At 40.5% G+C, this 26,551-nt stretch overlaps 1 protein-coding gene across 3 annotated transcripts in view; it reads right to left on the bottom strand.

Moving 5' to 3' along the window:
- PTPN2 (protein tyrosine phosphatase non-receptor type 2) overlaps positions 1-17,907 on the bottom strand; it is a 31,378-nt gene extending 13,471 nt beyond the window's left edge. The window contains exons 1-5 of one of the 3 annotated variants that reach the window (XM_027452083.3): positions 17,676-17,907; positions 15,220-15,310; positions 7,467-7,567; positions 6,680-6,778; positions 5,410-5,547 (exon numbers count right to left, since the gene is read on the bottom strand). In XM_027452083.3, the coding sequence (XP_027307884.2) occupies positions 5,410-5,547; positions 6,680-6,778; positions 7,467-7,567; positions 15,220-15,310; positions 17,676-17,873 (627 nt within the window). In that variant the 5' untranslated portion in view covers positions 17,874-17,907. Of the gene's footprint in view, positions 1-5,409; positions 5,548-6,679; positions 6,779-7,466; positions 7,568-15,219; positions 15,311-15,979; positions 16,115-17,675 lie in introns of those variants that run through there. The other 2 variants (XM_027452086.3, XM_072034686.1) reach the window with 2 other exon arrangements.
- Between the last annotated feature and the right edge of the window lie 8,644 nt (positions 17,908-26,551).

The following is a 26,551-nucleotide window of genomic DNA, read 5'->3' as shown; positions in this document are numbered from 1 at the left end:
ACTAGGTGTATCCTCATCCTAAAACCAAACAAAAAAAAACCACACAGTAGGGCTTCATGCACATGCCCAAGCACCACCCTGCACATACACTACTAATCTGAGAATAGGTGTGCCTAAAGGAAGGATCTAACTGCTGCTGTACATCTCATACAGCTCTGGCCCACAGAATTATTTTTTTTCTTTTTCTCCATACTGCTTTATCCTTTTTTTTTTTTTAAAAAAAAAAATCTTTATCCCTTTCACAATTTTCCTTTGCTTCAGCTCATTTAAAATATATCTACTCTCTTAATCTTTCTTTGCAATTCCAATTTCAGAACACTGAAACTGGCTGGTGTTCTTTGAACTTGCAGTACAGCCAAATCCCATTTGACTATTTCAAACCTCCCACATTTTCTCTCAGTCAGAAAAACTCTTTCAAGTGGTGCTTGGCAGTTAAGCTGTACAACTGAAATCCTGTCTTTATGTAACTATCTGTACCATTCTTTCTTAGAGAGCTCCCCCTGTTATACTAGGCGATGTAGCTAGCTTGCACCACAGGTATCACTTACATGAATTTGTGCAAGACTCTAGAGAGAGAAGGTTTGGCTTGCTGAAGATTCACAACTGTTGACCAACAGAAATTCAATTTCAGGAACAACCATTTCTATTTAAAATGTTACCAAGAAGCCAGATATTATTTTAAAGAAAAAAGCTGGGCTTCAAGATTCAGATAGGCAGTATAAATTTACCAGATCTATAAATAGTATAAATTTTTACATGCAGAGAATGCTCTTCTGCTTGACAACTGAGAACCAGCTTATCTACAGTAACTACAACATTCTTGCAGGATTGATTCTGTAAGACCAGCTACTTGACAAACTCCTAGAAAAATTATGGGACAATATTAAAACAGACAACTTCAATAAGCGTCAAAGCGTTCCAGAGAAAATTTCATGAAATACTGAGATAAGCTTACAGCCAGTAACTAACACTGCTAGAAGTGGTTAACTTGGAAAGTTATCACCACACTGCACAGGTTCCACAGGTTCTCCACTGACTGCTGGCAACACCAGCAGCAGCGTCGCAATACAAGCAAACATCTACACAAGGACTCGAGCAGAAAAGTGATATAATGCAATTGGATGAACTCACAACAAAATGAGCCTTATCGCAATCTTTTTACAGTGAGTGTCAAATCGTCCAAAAACTAAAAGGGTACAAAAGTCTCAGAACAACTTCAGGTTGTTCAGTCATCTGAGTATGAAAAGGAATGAAATACGATGAAAATACTTAAAAGAAGTTGATGCCTTCAGTGTCAAGTAGGTGAAGACAGAAAATGCTAGTCCGACAAATTTCACGCACACCTTACAAGACAACTTCATAGTTTACAGGCTGTTGTAATGGTCTAACATACGAGGGAATAAAAATACACCTACACCCCACCAGTGGTCCTGCACTTACCGCTCAAGCCTCAAGTGCATTAACAATTAATTTGATCACATAAAAATGAGAAGGCGTTCTCTGAGGGTAATGATCTAGGCACTGACATTCAAAATATTAATGAACTTTTACGGCAATGTTTTCTGTTTCTTTATTACAAAGCCTGGCAAAATAATTTTGAAGTTGTACATAAAAATAGTAACAGGACAATGGAGCCAAATAATCCTCACAAACACTTTGTTTTTCAGTAACTAGTGCATACCCTGCAACCCAGTATGATTAATAGTTACATCCATTAAATCTGCAAATCATCTTGTATGTCTCGTTGACATACAAGAGTCTGGGTTCTCCTTTCCTGTTAGGCAGCAGTACTTTTCCTAACATCCCAGTCTTCTTTCTGTGGTCATGAGAAGCAGAACTAATCACTCCTGCAATTTGTGAAAGTGATATGACAGCTTTTCACAAGTGTAAAAGCAAGTGTACGCTGTGTTTCAGAAATTCCTTCGAATCACTGTAGCAATTACATATATACATACATATACAGCCACAACAGCAAAAAACTGTATGTAATTGCTACAGAGCCTTGAAGGAATTTCTGATTTTATGTGTATATACACATACACACACTTCCATATGCAAGGATTCCACGAGACACCAGAACATCGCCTACCATTAGATTGCTCCAGAAGCAAAATGCCTTCTCAGTACATTTAAAGTTTTGGATATTGGAAATCAACAGCAATTCTAATCTTATCTTCTTGAAACACACTGATCCTGCGGATGAACAACCAGGAAGTACCAGTCAGCGAGGGCCACAAAGGAGTCTTATGTCACCTCCACCTGACAACAGCAGACACACAGAGGCTTTGTGCTGTGTTCAGAATCCATTTTGCTACTTCCTTTTTTCTCCTCCAACTGTTTGCTATTTGCAGAAGACTCACGATTCCACCCGGAATTTATTACAACAGACCTTTCTCTAAGGTCTCCTACCACCAGTGTTGCAACAAATGTAGTTTACTTCTTCCAGTCCTTTCTCTTGCAGCAACTATCTTCTTTGCAAACCTCTCCAGCTGTACTCGTATTTGCTCCTGTTTCTAGGAATCCAGCCTGAGACTTTCATCTAGGTCCCACTAGCAATTTTAATTCCTTTCCACTGCTTCATTTCCACACCCAGCCCATCTCCAGCTTCCCTTGAATACTGAGGCCCCTTTGTTCTTCCATATCTCCCCTGTATTCCCCAGTACCAACCCAGTCCCTTTTTGCTCACCAGCATTTGGTATGCTATACTCCACAGGCAAATCACACTGCATCCTTCTCCACAGTACTTGGCTACCACACCAGAAGTTACTGGAAATACAAGTTTTCCGCTTATCCAGTAAGATGATTTTACAGATTTAAAAAAAGGCTCTCAAAAACACCTATCACATTCTCCAGTGCACTTGAAGACTTCACTTCAAGTTGCAGACAGGCAACAGTTTCTCAAGGAAACGACTACAGATTTTTAGTAAAAGCACAGTATTTTCCTCTCTTCCAATTTTCCAACGTAGGAAAGGGTTTGCACAAGCCTTCACATTCAGTCTTCCCTCAAGAAGTGCTGTGACTCTGCACACTCACAGCAGAAAGCAGTGGTTAACTTTCAGAAGGCATCTGACACAAACAAAGCGATGGAGGACACGCAGCACACCACGGTAGAAATCAGAAGCTGCCTTTCTATATTCTAAAACACAGATCAGCTCAGGCAAATAATAAGGAAGCTCTGCAACAGTCACAAGCAAAACTAAGCGCATTCAAATATTCTCAAAACTTTTGGAAAACCATCAATAAACAATCTCTTCTATTTTTTTGGGCAATCCCAGCCACAACAGCAAAAACAAACATTCGCCCAGAACAGATCTAAACAAATCCAACTGCCAAATGTCATGACCTAATCCTAAAAAACAAACACCACCCCCCCCAAGCCCACCACTCTTTCTAACTGCTCTTTAACAATAAGTAAATAAAAAGTGTATATAGTCAGAGGTTTTGTTTTAGTGGTAAGAACATGAAACACTTTTTCATACATATTTATTTTCCTTGTCTATTAGACAGATTTCTTGTCATAATACAAATAAATCACTTGAGATCATAATGGCTATATTGTAAAGACAATTTCAGTTCTCTGTATTTTCAGAGAAATACTAACATTTCTTAAGTATTCTTGGAACTCAGTGCAGAATTTTATTTGTGACTCATCTTATATTCCAGGCATCAAGTGGCTAGATGGTTTACTATTCTGTCCCCACAAAAGCACCCTCCAGAGCAAGTTGCATAAACATAGTTAAGCTCACGTTTCAAGTCACTGCAAATACCAGATTCCCACTAGTTTTTACTGAAAACTTATCAACTTTTTACAAAAGGCTTCACTTAACATTTGCAGTGTTATTCTGGGAATTATGCATTTTTCCCGCTTGAGTAACCAAGTATGTTTTACTTCTTCTAGCTGTTTTATATACAAAATATTAAAATATTATTTGGAATTAATATTCACGGAGCTTTATAGGAGCACTGGGGTATTAAAAAATAAATATTCAGTACAATACATTTGCCAAGTATGTGTAACAGTGAGTTAAATGACATAGAAGAATGTCTATACAACACTGATGGGCCTGCATTAACAGTCCAAAGTAAACCCAGAAATTTAAGTGCTGAAAAACTTTTAATCAAAACATCACCTACAGTATAAGTTGGGCCTTTCCTCTTGTGATTTTTGCATTTTCCAACTAATGTTATGACATATATCATGAAAATTGTATCCTTTAAAAACAGGAAGTCCAAGACTACAGGCCAATGTCAGCCAAATAATTCAACCAAAAAGCCTTTTTGGCAATTAGGAAAACTTGTCTCACTTTTTGGAAAAGGAGAGTTATTCTTTCTCAGATGCTATCTTGCAAGCACTATTCCTCTTTTCTTAGTATTTGCTGTTAATAAACCAACAACTAGACAGAAATGCTCCAACTCAGGAGGACAGAATTGCATAAAGATCTTCGTACATCGAATAGATCAAGGAACAACATGCCAAGTTTTATCATGTTGATCTCGTGAGGGAGGTTTCAAATGAACAAATGGTACTTATTTCAAAGTGCCATTATTAGTTAGTGTAATTCAAATAATTTCAATTAAATATGTCAAGATTTAGTTGTATAAAACAACATGCAAAAAGATATCTTCAAGCTTTCCTTTCCCAAATCCACTGACAAGACAACCTTGAATAAAACTTGCCATATGATCACTTTCAATTAATATAAGGCAAGGTTTATAGGGAGAGAGAATATCTTACAAGACATAGCTGGAACAAACAGACAAGCTCTTCAATCCTGTCTTCAGCTCTGAAACAGAAGCAGCAAATTCCAACCCAAGCTCAGGCCAGGAACAATTTTTTTGTGCTTAACTTGATTAAATTGTCAAAGTGCTTAATTTTTAAGAGAAAAGGATGGTTGGTCCTGTGGAGCAAAACGGGAGGTAAGCAAGAGGAGATAAAGTTACCTATCTACAGGTGGTAATTCCCCCCCAAACCCCCAAACTTAGTTAGCTGGACTGAAATTATGTGGTAAATTACAGTCCCATCAAAAACCCATGAATTACTGAGTATGATTTCTGGCAGTCAAAAGAAATCAGAAACTGCAAATCCTAGGTTCCTCCTTTTAGGGTATTTCTTAAAGCTCCTCTTAGGATCACCGCTACCATCAATTACAATTCAGCATGCTAAATGGTACTGTCAAATGAAAAACAGAAGTATAGAAAAATGCTGAAGGCGTTATCTCCTAACACATAGATTGGCGTTTGCTCACTTGCTTATATGCCACACTTACATCTTCAACATTATCAGAAACAAAATGCATTACAATTTTTAGTGTAAAAGCTTGATCAAACCTGCAGTGACAGTATGCTTAATAGCTTTCATTATATATTTAAGACCAAGAATATGAGATAAACAGACTGAGAAAAGCTTACGTTGATATTTTCTAATTGAAGTAGATGCACTGTGTAATAGGATTTGACGTCTTCTGATACTAGCCTCACACGGAAACCTGTTTCACTAAATGTCATAACATCCTCTTCTTTTGTTGGCCAGTACTGTGCACATTTCACCTAAGTTATTAAAAAAAAAAAAAAAAAGGAAAAGAAATCTGGTTAAGTGTCTTAGCACCTTGGTCTTCACATTAGCGGATTCTGAGATCCTGCCACATAACACAGTAAACTCAAGTACCTATGATCTGCTCCTAGTTTGAGGAATTCTCAAACCTCATCATGTTTACAGCCAAATTATGACGACTGTTTCAAGTGCTGTTACGCATTCCAGCTTTTCTTTCATCTCAGTTCTGGCATGTTTGGAGACATACCTTAATTCTCACTCTCCCCACCCTTTCTACCTAGTTGTCTACGGTGGACAGAGATCTATACTCAGCTGTTGCAACGTTTTTCCCCTGCACTTCCAACATGGACATCTGCACATTTACAGACGTGACGCAACACATTGTGCCAATTTTCCCACGTCTGGCTGAAAACGGGAATATTCTAGCAAAACCAAAGAATTAACAAACAATGCAAAACTGTTCCTTGTCCTTTACTCCTCCTGCCCTGCACTCAAGCTTACCACAGGAAATTTTTTCCTTAGGAAAAAAAATGACTTTTTTTATGGACTAGTCAAATCCTTTTTGCTAACAAATCCATTCTGGAAAAAAAAAAAAAAAGAACAAATCAAAGTGACATGTATTTATAATTAAAATTTACAGTGGTTTTCAGCACATTAGTAGAAAAACTATGTAGCAACAGAAAATTGATATGTTCTGCACATGTACCATCAGTTGTAAAGAATCAAAATAATTAGACCAGTTGTCAAAATGGTCGATGGCAGCAGCTTGTCTCCACTGCTACAAACACTTGTTGTTTACTGTATAAAAACGACACTGCTCTACTGGATTCAAAAGAAATAATCTAAGATAGATATTTAGAAGATATTACACTGCTTCTACTCCATCTTTCTTCTGTCTCTACCCTCTCTCAACACCTTACTCTCACCTGGATGTAAATTTATTAGGTGTTGTTTCTACTGAAATTAATTTTGCGTCTTAGCTCCATCACTTCTTTAATGGTATAGTAAATATTGCACCAATGTCAAAGTTTGTTTTAACAAAATTCTTTTAACATACCAAAAAGTTCAACTATATTAAAGTTAAGTTGTAAAGCGAGCCACATATGTAAAATGTCTAACACCACTTACCGATTCTTTTTCAACAATCCTGTTCAGCATGACAACTGCTTTGGTTTTTTGTTGCCATACCATTAACCAAAAATGACAGCATGTATTAGGCAGTGGACCCTGTGTGGCAAAGAGAACAATGCGTCAGAGAATGCATAGGTAAAGCAGAGTTCGAACATGGTTAACATGTCACTGTGTCAAACAAGAAAAAGCCTCTGCTAGAAAAGTTTAAACAAAATATCAACAAAATGACAGAAAAGACATGCAGGAAAGTAACCATACTGCCCAAATAATCCAAGTCTTTGAAGTTTAAAGAAAACAGTAAAAATTCCAGGAAGGAATGTTTTAATTTGGGCAGCAACACTGTTATGCAGTTAGAAGATACTGCAGAGAGAGAGAAGAAGAGAACAAGAAGTAGGGGATAGAAGTATTGTTTTTATACTTTTACACTTAAAAGAAGTATAAAACTTCTTAGGAGTATAGAAGTATAAAACTAAATACTTCTACACCTTATTTCAAGATTCATGTTTACATTTAAAAGTATAGAAGTATAAAATTCTACTTCCTGAAGAACAGAACAGCAAGAAATACTTGAAAAGCTTTATGCATCGTTAACTATATATACTTGAATATTCTCTTTTACTTTTTTATTAAAATATAAAATGAGTTAACAGCTAGATCAAACAGGCAGTTAGTATGAGGTATATATCCAGTGACAAAGAATCCTCCAAATGTAAGTTACTTCTGTACAAATCTATCTCCCCCATATTTTCAATCCCCATGCTACTTACTAATTGGAATGGCTTACCTGTGTTAAAATATAGTATCTCTGGGCTTCTTCTATGACCACTAGGCTTGCATTGATATAGTCATTTTCTGTGTTCTGCAGTTTTACTCGACTGTGATCATCTAAAATTAGAAGAAACTTAAGAATTAATGATGCATCCCTCTCGATGAATACACTAACAGGCAAGCTTAGGTCTGACAAGCAATTAGAAAATAAATTCTTCAGTAATAACCAAATGACAAATGTAACCATACCCATCTTATTCTCCCCTCAGCATTCCAATGCAGAGTAGTAACTGGAATACCCATTTTTCTCTAAAACCAACTCACCAAAATGAAATAAACCCTTGGCACACACCAAAACAGCTCACATCCATCCCTCAACAGCTGTATTTCCTTAATATAACAGCACAACAACCCAAAACGAGTAACATTCTCTCATATTACACCAGATCACTTTACCGCATGCTTGAAGTTTAGAATGCCAAGATCTTCAGCGAACTAAAATTTTACAGTTCAAGGTAGAATCATAAACTGACATAGGTTAAAAAACAAAACAACAACAACAAAAAAACAAACTACGTGCAGTAATTCAAACCAAGCTTTGAACTTAATTGTCCTTATAATTTATTGTTTAACACAATTGAAAATTAGAAACACTAAGAAAGTGGCACATGCAAAGATGTACCTATTTAACAAATCTTCCAATTAAACAAAGCCTGATCTAATTACATGGTTTCTACCTTTCCCATGATTGCAGAGGCAGGACAGAAAATTCCCCTATTTAGAGGACAGGGAAGCATTCAAAGGACTGCTTATAAAAGTTTAACATTAACACGAGAAAGATCAGAATGCCATACAACAATACCACAACAAAAAAATCACTGTGATTGTTTTTTTTAGGACTTTTCAGTCCAATTTATCACCCTCTGGGAGGCATTTAGGTAATCAGACTTGTTCACATTAAATAATCCTTTGTCAGCCACTTATCAGACTCCATTAAATAAACAGCATCTTTCATTTAGTATTTGTCCATAACTGCGTATCGTCCAACTGACTGCGAACCCCGTGAAGCTCAACCACCTACACAGACTGCTTTTAAGAGCAGGGTATAAAAAAAAAAAAAAAAAAAAAGTTACTTCAGCATAATTCAGAAAGATATTCCACAAAGCAACTGTCAGAGCTGAGTGGAACTGGGTGCAATGCCAGTTTTTCACCTACATTCACCTGGTGCAACCCCCAAAACTCACCCAGGAAGCAGCCTTACGTCACAGCTGCTGTCAAAATATGTCAGCCCCCCTTTTCCTTTCCCATACCCTCGCTGAAAGATAGCCACGCTAAAACCCTGACTTCCTTTTGACAAGTATCTTATGAAACGCACAAAATCCATGAGCTTTGGGCAAGCACCTCCCAATTACCACATTCTGTACAGTCACGCTAGTTAAATCAGATCAATCCCCTGTGCTACTGCCAGGCTATACAGCACAAGGCTTACATAAGAAGAAATCCGTGAATGTGACCCTCAGTAGGCAAAAAGCTGTGAGGAATCAGGGAATAGTTACTGAATTAGCCTCTTGTTCTGTGGATTGCTCATATTATTCTATAAACAATTTCCAAATTTTTGGAAACCTGGAAAAAATACATTTACTATGCCTTGATCTGCTTTTATACTCAGCTATCTGCCACTGGCAACTGTCAGAGGGGATACAAAGCTATACACAGGCCCTTTTATGAGCCCTGGTGTAACTTTTTTATTACTTACTCTTTGGATATGGATAACCTTTAATTTCTTAAAGTCACCACACACACCCCAGGAGTAAGGTTTGGGGTCATTATAGCTCCTTTAGCTGCTAGCTTTTATATGCAGTCACATGCAAACAGAGGATAAAAGTGTGCTGAAAAGCTATTTTTAATACAAAAGTATGAGAAAGCTACTGGGTTAGTCTGTTTTCATTAGCATTCCAGCTGAAAGGCAACACCATCTTAACTCTCAGGAGTCTTAAAAGAATTTACGATGCATCTGTATGAAGTAAAAAGCATTACCAAAATCAAAAACATGTCTTAAATCTACTGTCTTAAGTAAAATATATCCTCTTGCACTATTTTCTCTGGAAATTAAAGTGTTACTTTTTCCTTTCATGTATCACTTTATCTGAAATGTTTCTGCTGGAGAGAAACCAAGACCTTTGTAAATATTACATGTCATCTGCCAACAGGAAAAACTTAAGATCTTGTTATAGTAAATCACACATACCGGTACTAGTGTTCTCGGAAAGGTGACGTAAGCCAGCCCTGTTAACAGTTTAATCACCCAGCAGCAGCTGCTGTACTACTGCCAGGAGATAACTGCTGAGGCCCTAACGAGGTTTCACGCTGCAATGCTTGCACACGTTTTTGACCCTACTTTTTCCCTCTTTTAGGTTCTGCTTTGTAAACATTATAAAAACTTAGGAAAGTTGAAGGAAACCCACAACTAGTTCTGTGCACAGTCACCCTCCCTCTCTCCTCCCCAGCCAAAACAGAGGCGCTCTTCCAAATACAGCGGTGAACCCAGAGGATCAAGAAAGCCACTAGCAAATATTGATTTCCCTTTCAAGGGAAAAAGGTTCCTAAAGGACACAATGACCTAGAAACCTCATTCAAGCCTTGGCTTGCTCTTCTGAATTAAAAGAAGCAAGCCAACTTTTGATAGTGAATTAGCTGTAACAGATTTCCCATATGTAAGTCATTTCCAGTTACAAAGTACTTCTGATTTATATGAATGATAAACATATCTTAAATCTAATCTATGAGATTTATCTTTAAATGTTGCCATGCCCACAACAGCTAAAATACAGCACTCATTTTCTGAGGCGTTAATTTCCCTATTTCAACATAGTCTGAAAAGGAAGTGGAAACCCTAAAAGTGATTCTCATTCTGACTCCTGCAATAAGAAAACTACTGCCGCAACCCCCCCCCCTCCCCGTCTGAGATAAGGGAACTCTTATTACCCACTTCAGGTGAAACCCTGTCCCTCTTATCACTGACAGCACGCCCTGCATTTCATAAAAGACCAAGATTTCACATCACGCGTCCATCTGCACACTCCCTGCTAAAAGCAAAGTGCCATCTCCAGTTAAAACTGAGCTAGGAACGTTTGGCATTTCACATGATGCAGTTCTTGCAGTTGGTTAATGAAAGGTTTTTATTCGAAAACAACTGCATTTCTAGAAGTGAAACCGCTGCGTAACTTAAAAATGCTCTTCTGTCCGAGAGCCGGCTCTTGCTTGCCAAATACGGTGCTATTTGCAACAAAGGAGGGTGAAATGCTGCTTAGGGGATTAAACACAAGTCACGAGCAATAAGCCACCCCAGTGGCCCAGCCTGACCCTTTACCACCTACCAGCAACCCCCCTTCATTTCACTAGTCTAAATCCAGTCTACCCGAGCTGCCAGGTGATCCCGACTTCACTGCTGTCACCGGACATACACTCACAAACTTCAGACAGATCCAGTTTCAGAGGGAGCCTAAGGCAAAGGAAAGGTGAGGTGGCCGCCCCCCACCCTGCTGCTGGCTGCACGCGACAATGCCATCGTGATACAGCAGTCAAGGCTAGCCCACGGCTGAAATGTATTCACACATTTCGCACATCCCTAACTCAGGATCAGCTCAGGATCCTGGTACTTTTCAAGTAAAACCAAGACAAACAAACAGTAAACTATGTCTGAACCAGAGGAGGTTCAGACTGGACATTAGGAGCAGTTTTTTTTACCGCTGTTTGACCACCCTCATGGAACAGGCTTCCTAGCGAGGTGGTTGATGCCCCAGGCCTGTCAGTGTTAAGAGATATTTGGACAATGTGCTTAATAACACACTAACTTTTGGCTAGCCCTGAAGAGGTCAGGCAGTTAGACTGGATGATCCCTGAAGGTCCCTCCCAGCTAGACTACTCTATTCTGAAGTTTAGATCAGGATGTGCCAGGAAACTCCTCTATCCCCCAAACCCAGACTAAGAAATATCTCCAAAAGCAACACTTGGGGTTTATTTATGCCATGCTTCTGGTAACAAGATGTTCTACACAATCGTTCGATCATGAAAAAATCATTGATGCCAGCTTCTAATACGGACAACAAGAAGCGCGTAGGCTTATTTTGGACAGAACATCGCCCTGTTCTCAGCGCAGGACAGAAAGGGAACATTTTGCGATGATGATTAATCACCATTAAGCGCAAGACCAAGCACATCAACTCCGAGTCTGCTCCCTGTACTGCACGATACTCTCCACATTCCTCTCTCCCTGGCAGAGATGCTTTGAGTACCATAAGCCCGTGGTTGAAAGGTCCAACACAAAGTCTACCACCAGCCTCAGGGAAATCACAACCTCTTAACCTCCAACAGTAACGTGATTTACCTGGTGAAAAAGCTCAGAAGACCTAAGAAACTGGGTTACACATGCCATTACAAAGGAAGGCTGAAGGTAAAATTTATTATGTCATCCCCATTCTACCCTCCAAAAGAAGGAGAAAAGATATCCTGCAAATTTTATCCAGGGGATCTGACTCCTGACCCTAAATCTGGGAACACCACAAGCAGATCTCCAGGGGTATTTACAGTCAATCTGAGCCATTTGACTCCTTTGAGATTAATTAGAGATAAAAATTATAAGGAAAGCAGTAACAGAAGTCTTAGAGTTCCAATAACAGTATCAATAAAAAAAATAATAGCCTCACAAGTTATTTTCCTCTGAACAATGTTTTCTGAGAAATGGTTTCATCTGTCAGGAAATGACTGGCTGTCAAACCAAACCTATTTCAGATTAACTTCCTGTTTCAATACTGCTACATAGCCAAGATATTGCTCTCCCTGTTCTACACTAACACCAAACAGCATGACTACTGGTTTTTTGGCTAGGCAATCACTCTTGAGGGCTTTTATGCAACTAAACTTACACACAGTGGCTCTTTAGCCAGCAAAACTGGACACTTACTACTACGAACAGGAGACTATAAAACTCAACTGGTTGTAATAGGCAGACAACTAGCTTTATACAGCTAACAGAAATAAACTTCCACCTAGAAATGGATGCACCATACAAATTAGTTTTAACACACTTGCCCTGTATGTTATAGTTGAAACGGGGCAAATCAACCCAAAGCATTTTTTCCTGGACTTGTAGTTGACATCTCTTCCGGAAGACAGTTATCTTTGCATTTCCTCCTACAGATGTACCACCTGGGATTTTAGACTTGCTTGGCTGCTACACAAACAAACCTTTTTCTCATGGCTGTGGAGGCATAAAACATTTTCATCAAGTTGTGTCTGTCTTATAATATGCTTATTTAGTTAGCTGGAGTATGAACTACTAGCTCTGAAGGCCTTTCGGTATGAGAGATGGCATGTTACCACCACTATTGCAGTTAAACACTTAAACAGCAGTAAGGTTTAAGAAATGAAGGACCAGAATGTTAGGTTGTGCAAGACTGAGTCTCCCAACATTTCTGCAAGGCCGGTTCCTTCCATACGTGCACCATGACTAGATGGGCTCTTCACAGCAGCCTAACCACACAGCTTCTACCCCAGCTGCTTTGCAGTTTAGGTCCTGGTGTCTTGGAAGATTATTTATCGTATATTCCCTTCCAGGTCTCTTTCTCCTGCCAACTCCTACCATTGTCTCAGAGACGACTGTTGTGTTCTCCTCACACAGCCTTGCTACTGGTGCCCAGCCCTGTGGGCCTGCTTTGGCAGTCCAGTTCAAGCCTCTGTTCTTTCACGTATGCTAAGAACTGAGACATGCTTCATCAAGCTCATCATGTTGTACTTCCAGTCAACTAGCATGTAATTACTTCAATACCATCCCGAATTCAGCTACTGCTTCAGGACTAGATTTTATTTGTGTAACAGCAAAGAGACAGAGTCCATGGATCAATACAGTCACAAAATTTCCTTCTGGCTAAACAAGCACTCCAGAAGCAGGCTTTGCCATGACAGAAGTGTTGAGTGCTCTTCACTCTTGTAAAAGTCACACTGTGAGCAAGAAAAAAAAACAAAAAAAAAAACTTTAAAAGCAAGCTGCCATTCTCTCTGCAGTTGTATAAAAGAAATGAAATACATGGATGGCAGAAATGGCAAATACATTAATACAACTTCTGTGACAGAACTTGTGTAATGGACACAGGAATAGACTTTGGGTCTCAAGGGTTCAAAACCGATTTCCTGCCTTCTCTTCTTAAGAACCCCTGCCTCTGTGTAGGTATAGATTATGTTTCATTCACTTTCTGTTTCTATTTTATCACAGGTTAAGAAGCTAATGCTGTGTTCTAGCAAGAGAGCAAAACGGAGACCCTCTGCACAGGTCAGCTAACGCCTAGCAGAGGCTTATCGGGCTGAGCATACAGCAGAAGCTAACCAACCTCAGCAAACAAAGCATCCTCCTCAGAGACGCACGCTTCACAGACAGGAGGGTAGTGGGAAATGCCACGCAGACACAGCAAAGGGGCTGTTTATGGTATCAAGGTTCAGTGTCACGGTCATGTGCTACTTAGATTCAGCATTAAGCCAGACGGATCCGTTAGGTGGGAATACACCGTGCCAGTCAGGATCCTGGCAGCAGCCTAACAATCAGCACGCAGCACTGCTATCTGACCAGCATGACTCAGTTCAAGACCCTTTCTGTATGATTTTGAGAAGTGCCGTGCACATGCTATTACCACAACTTTCAACTGGAAACAAGGAGTTCAGCACTTCTCCAAATCTTACAATAGGTATTCACATTAGGCTCTCACACAAAAATCCCCAAATACATCAGCAGCCCTTCAAAAGTTCTAGATCCAGTAACAAGAGATTTTGCTGCTCTGGGAAGCTTAGTATGAAAGGACATGCAAACATTTAGCCTGTTCCAACCTCAATATTTTGTAGAAAAATTAAGGTCGTGCTACATTTTTTTCCTATTCCTTTTGGAAGTGGTTTATGATAGCTTTCTCCAGCTATAATTACATATTGGTAATGTTTTGCTCACGTGTCTTTTTATAAGGGTTCTGGATTAACATTTTTTCAAGTAAACATTGTTTAAAGAAGTCCACACCACTTCAATACTTCAATAGCAAATAAGTAAAAAAAAAAAAAAGTTGTTTTCAGCTGAGATACAACACCATTATGTCACAAAGACCACTTTCTGTCAGTTAGTAAAGTACCAAGCACTATGTAACATACCTGCTTGCACTGAAAAAATTATAGGAAATCGTTACACACATACTTTGAACAGAACAAAATAACCAAATCTCAAGTCAACTTTAAAGCCAAAGTAGAAATCCAATGGCATTTCTCCACACAAACAAGCAGAGCCATCTACGCAGTCTTAAAAAAAAAAAAAGTCTTAAAATAAATTGTTTGTGTTAGTAAGGACTTACTAACTTAATCTCCATGCTCAACAGATGTCGATGTTCCGATATTTTTTTGTCAAATAAAGCACTATTAAATGACTTCCTTATAAGAAAAAAAATCTTTAAAATACGAATTGCTTTCCAGCTCAGAAACATTTACCTATATACTAACAACTATGGTTTACAATCTTCTCGTTCTCCAGTCAGTACTGTGAGTTTAACCTTCAGCTTTTTTCCCTTTTGTTATTTGTTTCGTTAAGAAAAAAAAACACATTTATCAGACGACACATGCCTACAAAAATAAACATAATATAAAACCCACAAGGACCACAAGGCTGCATTTGCTATGGTGTTTGAAGGGGTAAGTAAGAAGTCTGAAAAGTTTACTGCAGAAAATATGGAAAAGATACTTACATGGACTAACATCTCTATATCTGTTTCGATTTCTGTTTTCTGGATATTTTGCAACTCTGTGAGGGTAGTCACTGGATTTATGTCGAATTTCCTTTAAAAGACAAAAAAAATACAATTTACTTATATAGACACTAAGCAGAGTAAGGCTAGTGTTCTACACGTGCAATCACAAAGCTTTTGATCTTATTTACTTAATCACAGTTATTAATACAGATAATAACATTTTAAAATGAACTTTTATTACAGCTAACACTACTTTCCCTCAGAAAACATGCGTTATTCTTGGCCATGCCACTGCCACTTAGATCTTTTTACACTTGGCTAACGTGACAGACTTGCACACGCACAATTTGGTAAGCAACTGATAACAGCAGGAACAAAGGGGTGAACAGCGGGGATTATGCCCAGGGTTTACCTTGGATTTGCATGTTATCTCCCATAGAAATAGGAGTCAGATGGAGCTAACAGCAGTATAGCTCCAGCTCCTTTCCACCAACTGGCAGAGTAAACAAAGTTCAGTTACAAAGGTAACTGAACTAGTTAACTGCAGCCATAAACTCATTAATAGCCACCAAATTATTATAGGTCATTTGACAGTTCATCCCTAATAGCTGTAATTAGACACGATCCAATATGAAACAACAGTTTTAGGCTCACAAATACCAAGTTGCACCAATGTGAAATCACAGCCTGCTTCCTCCCAGGCATTAATGCAAACCTTTTGATAATCAGCGTTTGGAAGACCATCAGACTCACTTACACAGTGTTTCAAGGAGTAATACTTCTCACATATTCTCGATGTTGAGTGTTTTGGGTTTTTTTTGCCTCTAGTGACAGCATCTCTTCCACAACTTGGAACCAAGTACAGATTTATAACCATGAAAGCACAGATGAAGTGCTATTGACAAGCAGCCCCCAATGAACCGTACTATGTCCTTGTATCTCTGTACTGATGTCACCTCAGCAGACACTTTACATAAGATTAACAATATTTGATTTTTTTGTTGTTGTTGTTGCTTTTAGATGACGTTGCTGTATGTGATCATTATGTCCCAAAGACAACTAAACATTCTTCGGTCTTCTCTATGCTTCCGCTACCACAAAGAAGGGCTTCTCAAACTTCCTAAGTAGTCGAGATTCTTCCAGATAACAAACACAACAATAGAGGACTTCTTTGTTGTGGAAATGACTCCTTTCTAGTGGAAATCTAATATAGGTAAAACTCCATTTTTTTAGTGCCTGCTGTACGCCATGATTATGTGCAAAAACAGCCTGTGAAGAACCTCAACCACGATGTGGAGCAGCAACTGTCAAGCATCAACACCCAACTGTATATAAAAAAAAAATAAATCACTTCATCTACTACAAAAACCAAAATTTTTATTTTAGTACAGCACAATGGAGCTTGTGTTCTCCTCTAGTTTACATGGCTTACAAGTTTTGGGAGCAGCTACACACACACTGAATAGATGGCAGCCATTCACTACCAAATGCTCCCAGGATAATTTTTATTTAATTGTTCCATAGCAGAATGGAACATACTTTGTTTTAAAAAGAATTGCCATCCTCTGTGCCCAGAAACGGGCCTGTTATTTCTTCAAGAAAAAATAAAACCGTTCAAAACATTACTGCAGCGATGGGGCTTGCTAAAGAGAAGTAAAACCGTGGAAGTTTAATGACCAGTTCTGAAATCAGTTTCCCCACACACAACCCAGCTGCCACAACCGAGAGAAACCAGCCAGGCGCCAGGTGTAGTATTACACGAGAAAAAAGCATACATAGGAAAAATAAATATGCGAAATTGCATTATTTATTCAGTCACTTATCGGACTGGATGGGAACTCTGAGAGCCAGCATGAACGCTCCCAGCTTTACGGGGTTTCACCACGAGCCCTGGCAAATTCACGGCACTGCAGTGCGAACGCAGGTTTTCGGTAAGACGAATAAGATCTCCTAGTGCTAAAATTTTATTTTATTTTTATTTTTTTCCCCTTCAGAGAGCGCACGCCTCTCGCAAGGACGCTTGCTACGTGACGACACCACAGGCAAACAAACGGCCTTCCCGAACCAGCAGCCGGCGTGAAAACCACGTCGTGAGAAATTTACGTGTGATTTAAAAACAAATAAATAAATAAAATCACTTTTTTGCTTCATTTTCTCCTCATCCTGCTGCGAGGAGCTGCTCCCCTGCCCCCCCCCCCCTCAGGATCACCACACGGCGCTCCCCCCCCTTCACTCCACTCCGTCCGCCGCGCATGCGCACGCGCAGCCGGCGCCCCCTCCCTCAGGCGCCGCGCACGCGCGGCAACGGCGGCGCAACGGCTGCTCGCGGCCCGTTGCTGCCTCAGCGCTGCCCCAGCGCTGCCGGGCGGCCCGGAGGGAGCGGCCCGGCGGCGAGCGGCCCCCTCCCCGTTCCCCACCTCCCCCCTCCTTTAACCTCCCCGTGCCGCGCTCACCAGGTACCGCGCCTGCCAGTCGTTCGTGGCGTCGATCTCCTGGAACTCCCGCTCGATGGCGGCGGACATGGCGCCGGTGCCGGTGTTAGGGGGAGCAGCCGGAGCGCCAGCTGGCCCGGCGGCCGCCGAGCTGCCCACCCCCGGGGAGCGGCCGAGCGCACTGCGCTCCGCCCCGCCGCCGCCGCTGCCCGCGCACATAGGCTCGCAGCCGGGCCCGCCGGCGCAGCGCGCATGCGCCGCCCCTCCCCAGGCCCCGCCCCCTCCGCCTCGCGCCCAATCGCCGCCCGCCGCTGCCCCTTCTGCCCGCCCAGCCCTGTAGCCACGCCCCCTCCCCTAAGCCACGCCACCTTTGCCTTTAGCCACGCCCCCTTCTGGGCGTAGCCCCGCCCCCTGGGACACGCCGCCGAGCGCTAATGGCGGCGCGGGGCGGGCGGGGCGCTGAGGGGAGGGCGCTGAGGGGAGGGCGCTGGGGCGGGCGGTGGGCTCCTGGTGGGAGGTGTGAGGCGGCAAGTGGGTGGATAGAAGCCGTCTTCCAAGGAGCGAATTTTAATAAAGAAGTAAAAATAGAAAAGAGTTTTAATAAAGAAAAGAAACCAAAACCTCCTCGCTGGTCTGAGTCTTTTTCTCTGGACAGCGGCGTGCTGAGTGATCTGTGTGTGGCGTTTGGTATCGAAACACGGTCTCCTTCTGCTACCTCCATGCCGCAAGCACCATGATACCCATGAAGCCCTGTGACACGGGTCACCCCTAAAGGAAGCCCAGTGGCTGGCAGTCCAAAGAACAGGCAGCAGTGTTGCCCAGTGACACGATACTTCCTCTTAATTGTAGCGCAAAGGCCAGGGGAGACGTGGAGGTCACTGCCTGTGGAGTGTGAGGAGATGTCCTGCCTCACTGAGCCGGTGTTCAGGTCTTATCGTTTAAGGAGCAGCCTGCATCAGCTGTGCCAGCCATTGGGACATTGGTGTATTTTGAGAAGGGTGCAGGAGAAATGTGGTTTGGATACATAAACACATCAATCTGTATTCTGCTCTTTTAATTAGCAGCCGTAATGCATGTTAGAAGCTTGTATTTGTCTTGTGATATTTGGGGATGTAGACTCCTAGAAACCAACCTTTCCTTAAACGCCCCCAGGGACAGTGATGCCACCACCTCCCAGGAAAACCTGTTCTAATGCCTGACTGCTCTTTCTGAGAATAAATGTCTCCTCATTTCGAACCCGAACCTCCCCGGCACAACTTGAGCCCATTACCTCCAACCCTATCACTACTTATCTGCAAGAAGAGGCCAACCCCCAGCTCCCCACAGCTTCCTTTCAGGTAGTTGTAGAGAGCAATGAGGTCTCCCCTGAGCCTCCTTTTCTCCACATGAAACAATCCCAGTTCTCTCAGCTGCTCCTCACAGGACTTGTGCTCCAGCCCCTTCATCAGCTTCGTAGCTCTTCTCTGGACACGCTCCAGGACCTCAGTGTCCTTCTTGTACTGGGGGTCCAAAACTGAACACAGTATTTGAGGTGTGGCCTCACCAGAGCTGAGTACAGGGGGACGATCACCTCCCTGGTCCTGCTGGCCACTGTTCCTGATGCAAGCCAGGCACGTTGGCCTTCTTGGCCACCTGGGCACACTGCTGGCTCCTGTTCAGGCAAGCATCAATCAGCATCCCCAGATCCCTTTCCTCTGCACAGCTTTCTAGCTACTGTCCCCCAAGCATGTAGTGCTGCATGGAGTTGTTGTGGCCAAAGAGCAGGACCCCGCACTTAGCCATGTTGAACTTCAATGCACTGGCCTCTGCCCATCGACCCATCCTGTCCAGGTCCCTCTGCAGGGCCTTCCTACCCTCCGGCAGATCGACACTTCCCCCCAACTTGGTGTCATCTGCAAACGTACTGAGGGTGCAGTCAATTCCCTCATCCAAGTCATCAATAAAGATATTAAAGAGGATGGGCCCCAACACTGACTCCTGGGGAACAGCACTGGTGACTGGTCACCAACTGGATTTCACTCCGTTCACCACCACTCTCTGGGCCAGGCCATCCGGCCAGTTTTTAACCCAGCAAAGAGTGTGCCTGTCCAAGCCATGGGCTGCCAGCTTCTTCCAGAGCATGCTTCGAATCTGTAGGCAGATCAGTGCCTAGAGGCAGCTTATGTAAAAATAAAAGTTTATTAATTGTCATGTCTTTCTGGCATAATTGGTAAACCAGGGACATTTGGAGAAATTGCTATTGTTTGTGCTTTGATAGTTATTTATTTATTTATTTATTTATTTATTATTTTTTTATTTTTTATGGCAAATCTGAAAATATTGTACCAGTTCTGGTTTTGTTTTGTTTTGTTTTGTTTTGTTTCTTTGGGAACTGAGCCCAGGCTAGGCCCAGGACTCATAATGGTCTTTGGAGGAAAACTGGATATACAACATAATCCATGTCCACTCATTAGACAACTTTATTTACTCTGTTGCCAATAGCATACTCCAGCTCTGTACTAGCAGACAAACTGCTATATAAACTCTTAAACCCTTGAGTCAGCGTGAGACATACGCAAAACAGGATAATGGAGTTGCTGGAATGTGTGGTGTATTAGAGTTTTCTGTCTTAGTATAAACACAAGCACGTAATTAATGTAATGTTTCCTTATTAAAATATCCGATAAATTGAGAAGCCCCTTGCTGTGCTGACGTATCATCTTCCCAAGGCAGTTGGTATCCACAGCAGTTCTGATCTCAGAATTGTTTTTGATGCTCTTGCGCATCTGAATGGAAAAGACCAACCAAGTTAACTTAAAATATTTGTCCAGTGACCTTGGTACAACAATTAAGTTTAGTACCAATCTGGAATGGACTCCACATGTCCATTTTTTGGATCATTCACTGGAAATTACCTAAGTATCACTTATTGGAAATGATCTGTTTTGTGCTGCTTTTCTTAGAACGGTTTTGGATATTAGTAGATGAAGAACAAATTCTTCCCTGATATGATTTTATTCACAGATGTACTCCACGTCAATATTAGCTGCTAAGGAATAAAGCTGCAATGTGTTTAAGCTTGCTATGTAGTGTAAGAGCATGAGAGTATGTCATTCCTGGTTTAAGTTTTATAGACCATGGCCTAAAGGAGAAGAGGATGCTCCCTCTCCCCAAGAAGGGGATGGCCTGGAAACCCAGAAGGGCTGGACACTCTTTTGGGATCTGCTAGGGAGTAGCAGAAGCTGAACAGAACAATCCAATGTCCTATGGACTCCTGGACTCCTGTGGTAAAGCTGAAATAATTGTGAAGCATGATAAGGAAATTGCAACAGGCAGATGTGCTGTCATGAGTGAATAGGCACTCACTAGCTGAAAAGGCAGCCATCCAGGCTGTTCAATGGGTAGAAACACTTCAGCCTCTGCTGTGGCTCTGTGAAGCAGCCCTTCCAGCAATCTAAGCCGGGGTGTGCAGTCAGACACAAAACCTAATGTCTGCGAGTCGATGCACGGGGTGTGGGGTATGGCCATAGGGAGAGGAGAATAATCAGTTGCCAAGAGAAAGACGACTTGAAGTTGTTATTTGTCTTGTTTGCAGAAGGGATCTTGCTTGCTGGGGCTGGTTTGTATATTCTAGTCAATCTTCTGTTCCTCTTTCCTTTTCACACCCCAGCTACAATGATATTTATTGAAATCATAGTGTCCAAGTGAGGAAATCTAAGGCAGCGAGTGTCCAGGGTGGCTCAATGTCATTCCACATTACTGGTTAGAAGATCATTAAATTAACATCTGAAAAGTTGTACCTGATCTTTGGTGCTGTTAACTAAAGCCTCTTTAAACAGCATTTAAATTTAAACCTTGGGATTTTTGAGAAGAAACTGGATAGTCACCTATAGAAACTGCCTGAAGTTGGCATAAAGGCTACACATTAAAAGTTTACAGACTTGAAATTGCTTGAAGACCACTAGTTTATCAAAGTTTCAAAGTATTTCCTCCACAGATTGCACAGGTCTCTTCCATTTTAAAACCACTTCTGACCTCACAGTTGTTGCTCCAAAGCACGACTTTCCATTACTGTATAAAGGTTAAAGAGGCGATTGAACTGCAGTTTTGGAAACAGCATTATGTTGCCTTGCTAGTGACTCTTCAAGTCACATTCTCTCATAATTTCCTAATGATGTTATCAGGATCTTCTAACTCGTTTACATTCTGCATTATAGTGGCTGCCATGTTTGATATTTTAATCTGCATTTGAGCTTATCTCCCAAATTACACAACTAAGGGCATTCTCTGAATTATAGCTGAAAAGCTTGCAATGCACAACTCATACCACTGTTATTTGCTAGGACAAGTCTTGTAAGAAAATGATGTTTTGGCAGAAGAAGTTTGTAATGAGGAGTATCGGTAAATGCTTCTGTTGTAAATCTGTGTTCTCAGTTTTTTGTTCCAGGTTTTCTTTGGGTTTCCTGGCATCTGAACATAGCAATTATGCCTGGTTTTGTGGGTGTAAAAGTTTGCAAATTGTGTTTGCTTTTATTTTTATTATTATTTTTTTATTTTATTTTTCTTTTTAATAGTTTGAAATAAAGTCATAAAAGTAATTTTGGCAATGTGATTTAGGATAGTAATCCATTTTGTAATTTATGTTACTGCATTAGACAACCTGCAGTACCAATAACAGAAAAGGAATTTCTTTTACTGCTACCTAATGATTATTTTAAAAATCTTGTTGTTACCAATTTCATGGAAACTTAAATCTACCATGTGGTAGTGAGCCTTCAACATATATTACAGTAATTAATTCTGCCCTTCCTGTGCTAGCAGAGGTAGATCTATGCAAGATTGTGATGTATTTGTCTGTTCTTAAGTAGGCTTTAATACATCTGATTTCATACAGTTTCCCGTATAAGCTCATCCTATTGAGATAATCAGCAGCCCTGTAGGAGCCACGTTCTCTGAGTCACTGTTTCAGTGGCAGGCTTCCATGAATGTGTGGAGAGTTTTTGCCTGCTGGGATGTTGATGTCGTTTAGTATGCTATATAGAGCAAGGTGTTCGTGCCTGTCAGTACGTAAAGACACCGGGTCTCGTAAGGACTGTGGAACACTAGATAAGAATTTGCATAATTATATTTACTTCGCAAGGCAGGACTGTAATAACTGACGTACCTCTCTACTTGCTCTCAAAGTAAATCAGAAAGTAAGGTGGAAAATGGATTTTGCCCATAGGTGGTGAAGAACTGTGATGAAATTGTTGATTTGTCAGGCAGTATGATATCCTAATGAAAGCAAATCAGTAGTGCATGTAAAACTTATCTTTCCTCCTTATTTTGATAATGTGTTTGTGTCTTAGAACAATGGCTTTGAAGTAGTTACCAAATTATGAAGTCTTAAAAAAATCCGGTTTGGATAATGAGCATATTACAGTCTCTGAACATGTGCTATATTTTCTTTGGTCCAGGCATTTAAAACTTGTGATTCATCTCCTTATGGCACATAAACTGCTGTAACTGCCAAACCAATTTGTTTCCTCAAAGAAAAGAAAAGCTGGGTACAATGTACCGAAAGAAGAATCCATAACACAAGTTTTCCAGTTGGAATGCCATCGAGGCCTTTAATGCCTTATTTTAGCCAGGGAAGAGCTCCAGCAGTTCCAGTCATGATGCTGCGCTTACTGGAATTGATAACCTGGGGAGAAAAGCACCTGGTGCGGCATCTGTTCAGTATCAAAACGTGCGTATGAAATCTGTGGTTCTTTTGAATTTTAGATCTTTTCCCCAGTGTTTCTGCACACATGAAGGGATATCACCAGTTCACAAAAGACGTCCTTCTCTTTTTCATAAACTCGTGCCACCATTTCTCAAACAGAACACGGCAACTCCTTTAGTGCCAGACAATCTACGTGCAGTGGAAGTAACTTGTCACAAAGAAAAATGTTCATTGAGGTGTCCTACAGCACCATTTAGTTTATTTTGTCACCCTTTTATATGAGAAATGTCTTGACTGTGTGTTAGATCACCAGAGTCAGATTCCTCTGAAGAGTTAAGTGTGAAATAATGCATTTATTCAACACAGACTTGCAGTAATGGTACAGTGCTATGAAAAGACAAAAAAACAAGTACTATTAAAGTTTTATATTTTTTATAATTATATTTATATTATGCTCATTTTGGAAGCTCAATTCACTTGAAATTGATCTTTCACCAAGGTGGCTGTTCACTTCTTTACCAGCCCCTCCTAAGCACTGAACAGGAAAGGTGGGACGTCAAGTAAAAGATAATATTTTTTTTTTTCTGTGTCCAAGCAAGACCACCATAGTTTTGCCCTTTGTTTTTCCTGATCAGGAAAGAATATTTTGTTGAATGTTGTGATGAGGTTCTTGAAAGTGATTCTGTGAGGAGAGGGTTAGGATATATGAAAGCCACAGGCCCCTACCTGCGTGCCCGAACAAGTTGTTAGATTTACGTTTCTGCTGCATATCATAATCATTAAACTCCCATTTTTGCATTGCTTCTCAACACATAGGTAATACCTTACACACAGTGTTATGAGAACTTAAAAAAGGACAATCTAATTTCTAGATTCAGAGTATATTTTGCCCTATGAGTACCGTATAATGAGTAAATATGACAGCAGTGGTGGTGAAAGAAGAATTGAGATGCCTTATTTGTGAAACTGCTACATGTGCAAGCTTGGTTCTAGGGGTTTCCTCTGGGTAACATTTCCGATCCAGTGATGCTAGTATTTCTTGGTCCCATACAAAGTGTAAGGATAATTCCCATTTCATTTCTAGAACTTCAGGAAAGTAGGATGAGGGAGAGAGGTGAGGGAGGTAACTGCATTAGTTGTTGCTGCTAAATCTGCTGTCAAATACAAATAACTGTGCAACGTGAATGTAGAATTTACACCAACCTGTCACAGCAAGTGGAATAAATTCTGAATACCTTGGGAAGGAGGTTTCAGTGAAATAATGCAACGATTGTGCTGATAAAACATAAATACATATGGCTATCAGGGCATATAAAAGGTAAAACTTTCCCTTCTCTCACTTTGCTGTGAGAGGAAGTATCTGGGAGTGCTCTGTCCACACAGAGGAGTGAGTCATTAATAGGTTCAATAATTACTGAAATCTATGCTGCAAATTATAACCCCTGATTACTCTAATTGGAAACTTATACATGCATCATTTTATCAAATTGTTTTGTAACACAAATTACATGTATGTATACATTTTAAACTTCCAGGCATTACCAGATGTGATGGAAATTAAATTAGCTGGAATTACCAAATGGAATTACCAAATGCTAGATTATATTTTTCCCAATATTTTTTAAATATTTCTGTAAAAAATTGGGCAGATACACTAGCTTGTCCTTAACTGCATGACTAACTCTTTGAAGTTGAACTCTTTTGACATTAGAATATAGCATTGTTGGGGGAAAATGGAAATAATATTTTCATGTTTGACTAATCTGTTTAATTCAAGAGGCAGTGGGTAGGTAAACTCCATGCACAAAACACTTTTATTCAGAATTTAGTGTGCGTGCCTATACTCTGTGAATAATATTTGTGTATATAACCATCTCTGCCTGCAACCCTCCCACAGAGCACTGCAATGCGCTGTGAACTCTCTGTGTATTTGAGATGTCCCTCGTGGTTTGTTAGGTTCAAAAGTTACACATAGTACTTGGGGACAGTATATCAGCCACTCATGAAGGATGCACAAATCTGAAAGAATTGCATCTCAGCTTGTTCCAAATCAGATAATTTTTGTGAAATGTTGAATATTTTGTCAGCTCTATCTGTTAGGTATACACTGTCTTCTCCATAACGTGGAATATGAGTTACCCTGGGCAGGAAGCAATTGCTGGTAATTAGCATCACTTATCTCGACTTTGCTGAAAAGAGTGTTCACTGCTCAGCAGTTGCTATTAAGCCTCCACAATAGAGCTGTGTGGGAATGTTCGAAGTGCCATTATTTTAACGTCATGATACAAATGTATCTTAAAATACTCAAGAGCTCTTTTCAGTGTGTTCATATGGCGGGTACTCTCTTAGCTTTGGACTCAGTTTGTTTTTCCATGTGTCTAGAGTTTTCAATTTAAATGTCTGTCACAGCACAAACATCCCTTATTCCTGAAAGGCCAGCCAACCATGCTAATTAGTACAAGTCTGCAGAAAATAGACTTAACAATGTGCAGACCTCATTTTTGTCTTGCAAGAGTGAAGTTTAGAAATAATTTAATTGAAAATATAAAAACAAGAACCATGACCATAAACTTTATGCAGCAATTTAAAATTATATAAATTCTTTGCTGCATTTAATGATTGGTCCCTTGGATAACCTGTCCTCGTAGCAATTCCTGTTGCAAATCTCTCCCTGTTATGATTCTGATTTAACAGCAACTCCATGTTGAGACAGGATGAATGGAGTGGTCAGAGATGAGTATAAAACCACCATACAGTTTCTCGTCAAAGGGAACACATTTTTGTAGCTGACTGTAAAGCAGCATAGTTGTTAGTGAGAATTTGACTGGAGGGGGTGGTGGGAATTGAAGCCTTAAGTGCATGAAGTGAAACGTTTTCAAAATTTCCAATGAATGGAAAATTAGCTTCTGCAGTTATGTGTCTTTTAGCAGCTAAAGCATGGTTCCCCTGGAATCCTGTCTGGGTTTTCATTGCACGCTCTTAATCCAGATATTTCAAATGCTTTGGAAACAATGAACAATTATTGTCAGAATAAGTTCTAAACTGTTTTCAGTGACAGCCACATGGTGAGCACATTTTAAAAAATGAAACAGTCTGTGCAGGCTATCTACAGGCTTACACAGATCTGTCTAACCTAATTCTGCAGTTTGGGTGGCAAACTTCTTTGTTTCATCCTCTTTGCTTTCTGAAACATCAGAGGGAAGAAGGGTGTTTA

This window comes from Anas platyrhynchos, chromosome 2, assembly GCF_047663525.1.
Source record: "Anas platyrhynchos isolate ZD024472 breed Pekin duck chromosome 2, IASCAAS_PekinDuck_T2T, whole genome shotgun sequence".
NCBI lineage: Eukaryota > Metazoa > Chordata > Aves > Anseriformes > Anatidae > Anas > Anas platyrhynchos.
The sequence above is the reverse complement of the archived record's forward strand: the minus strand, read 5'-3'. Positions and strand labels throughout refer to the sequence as shown.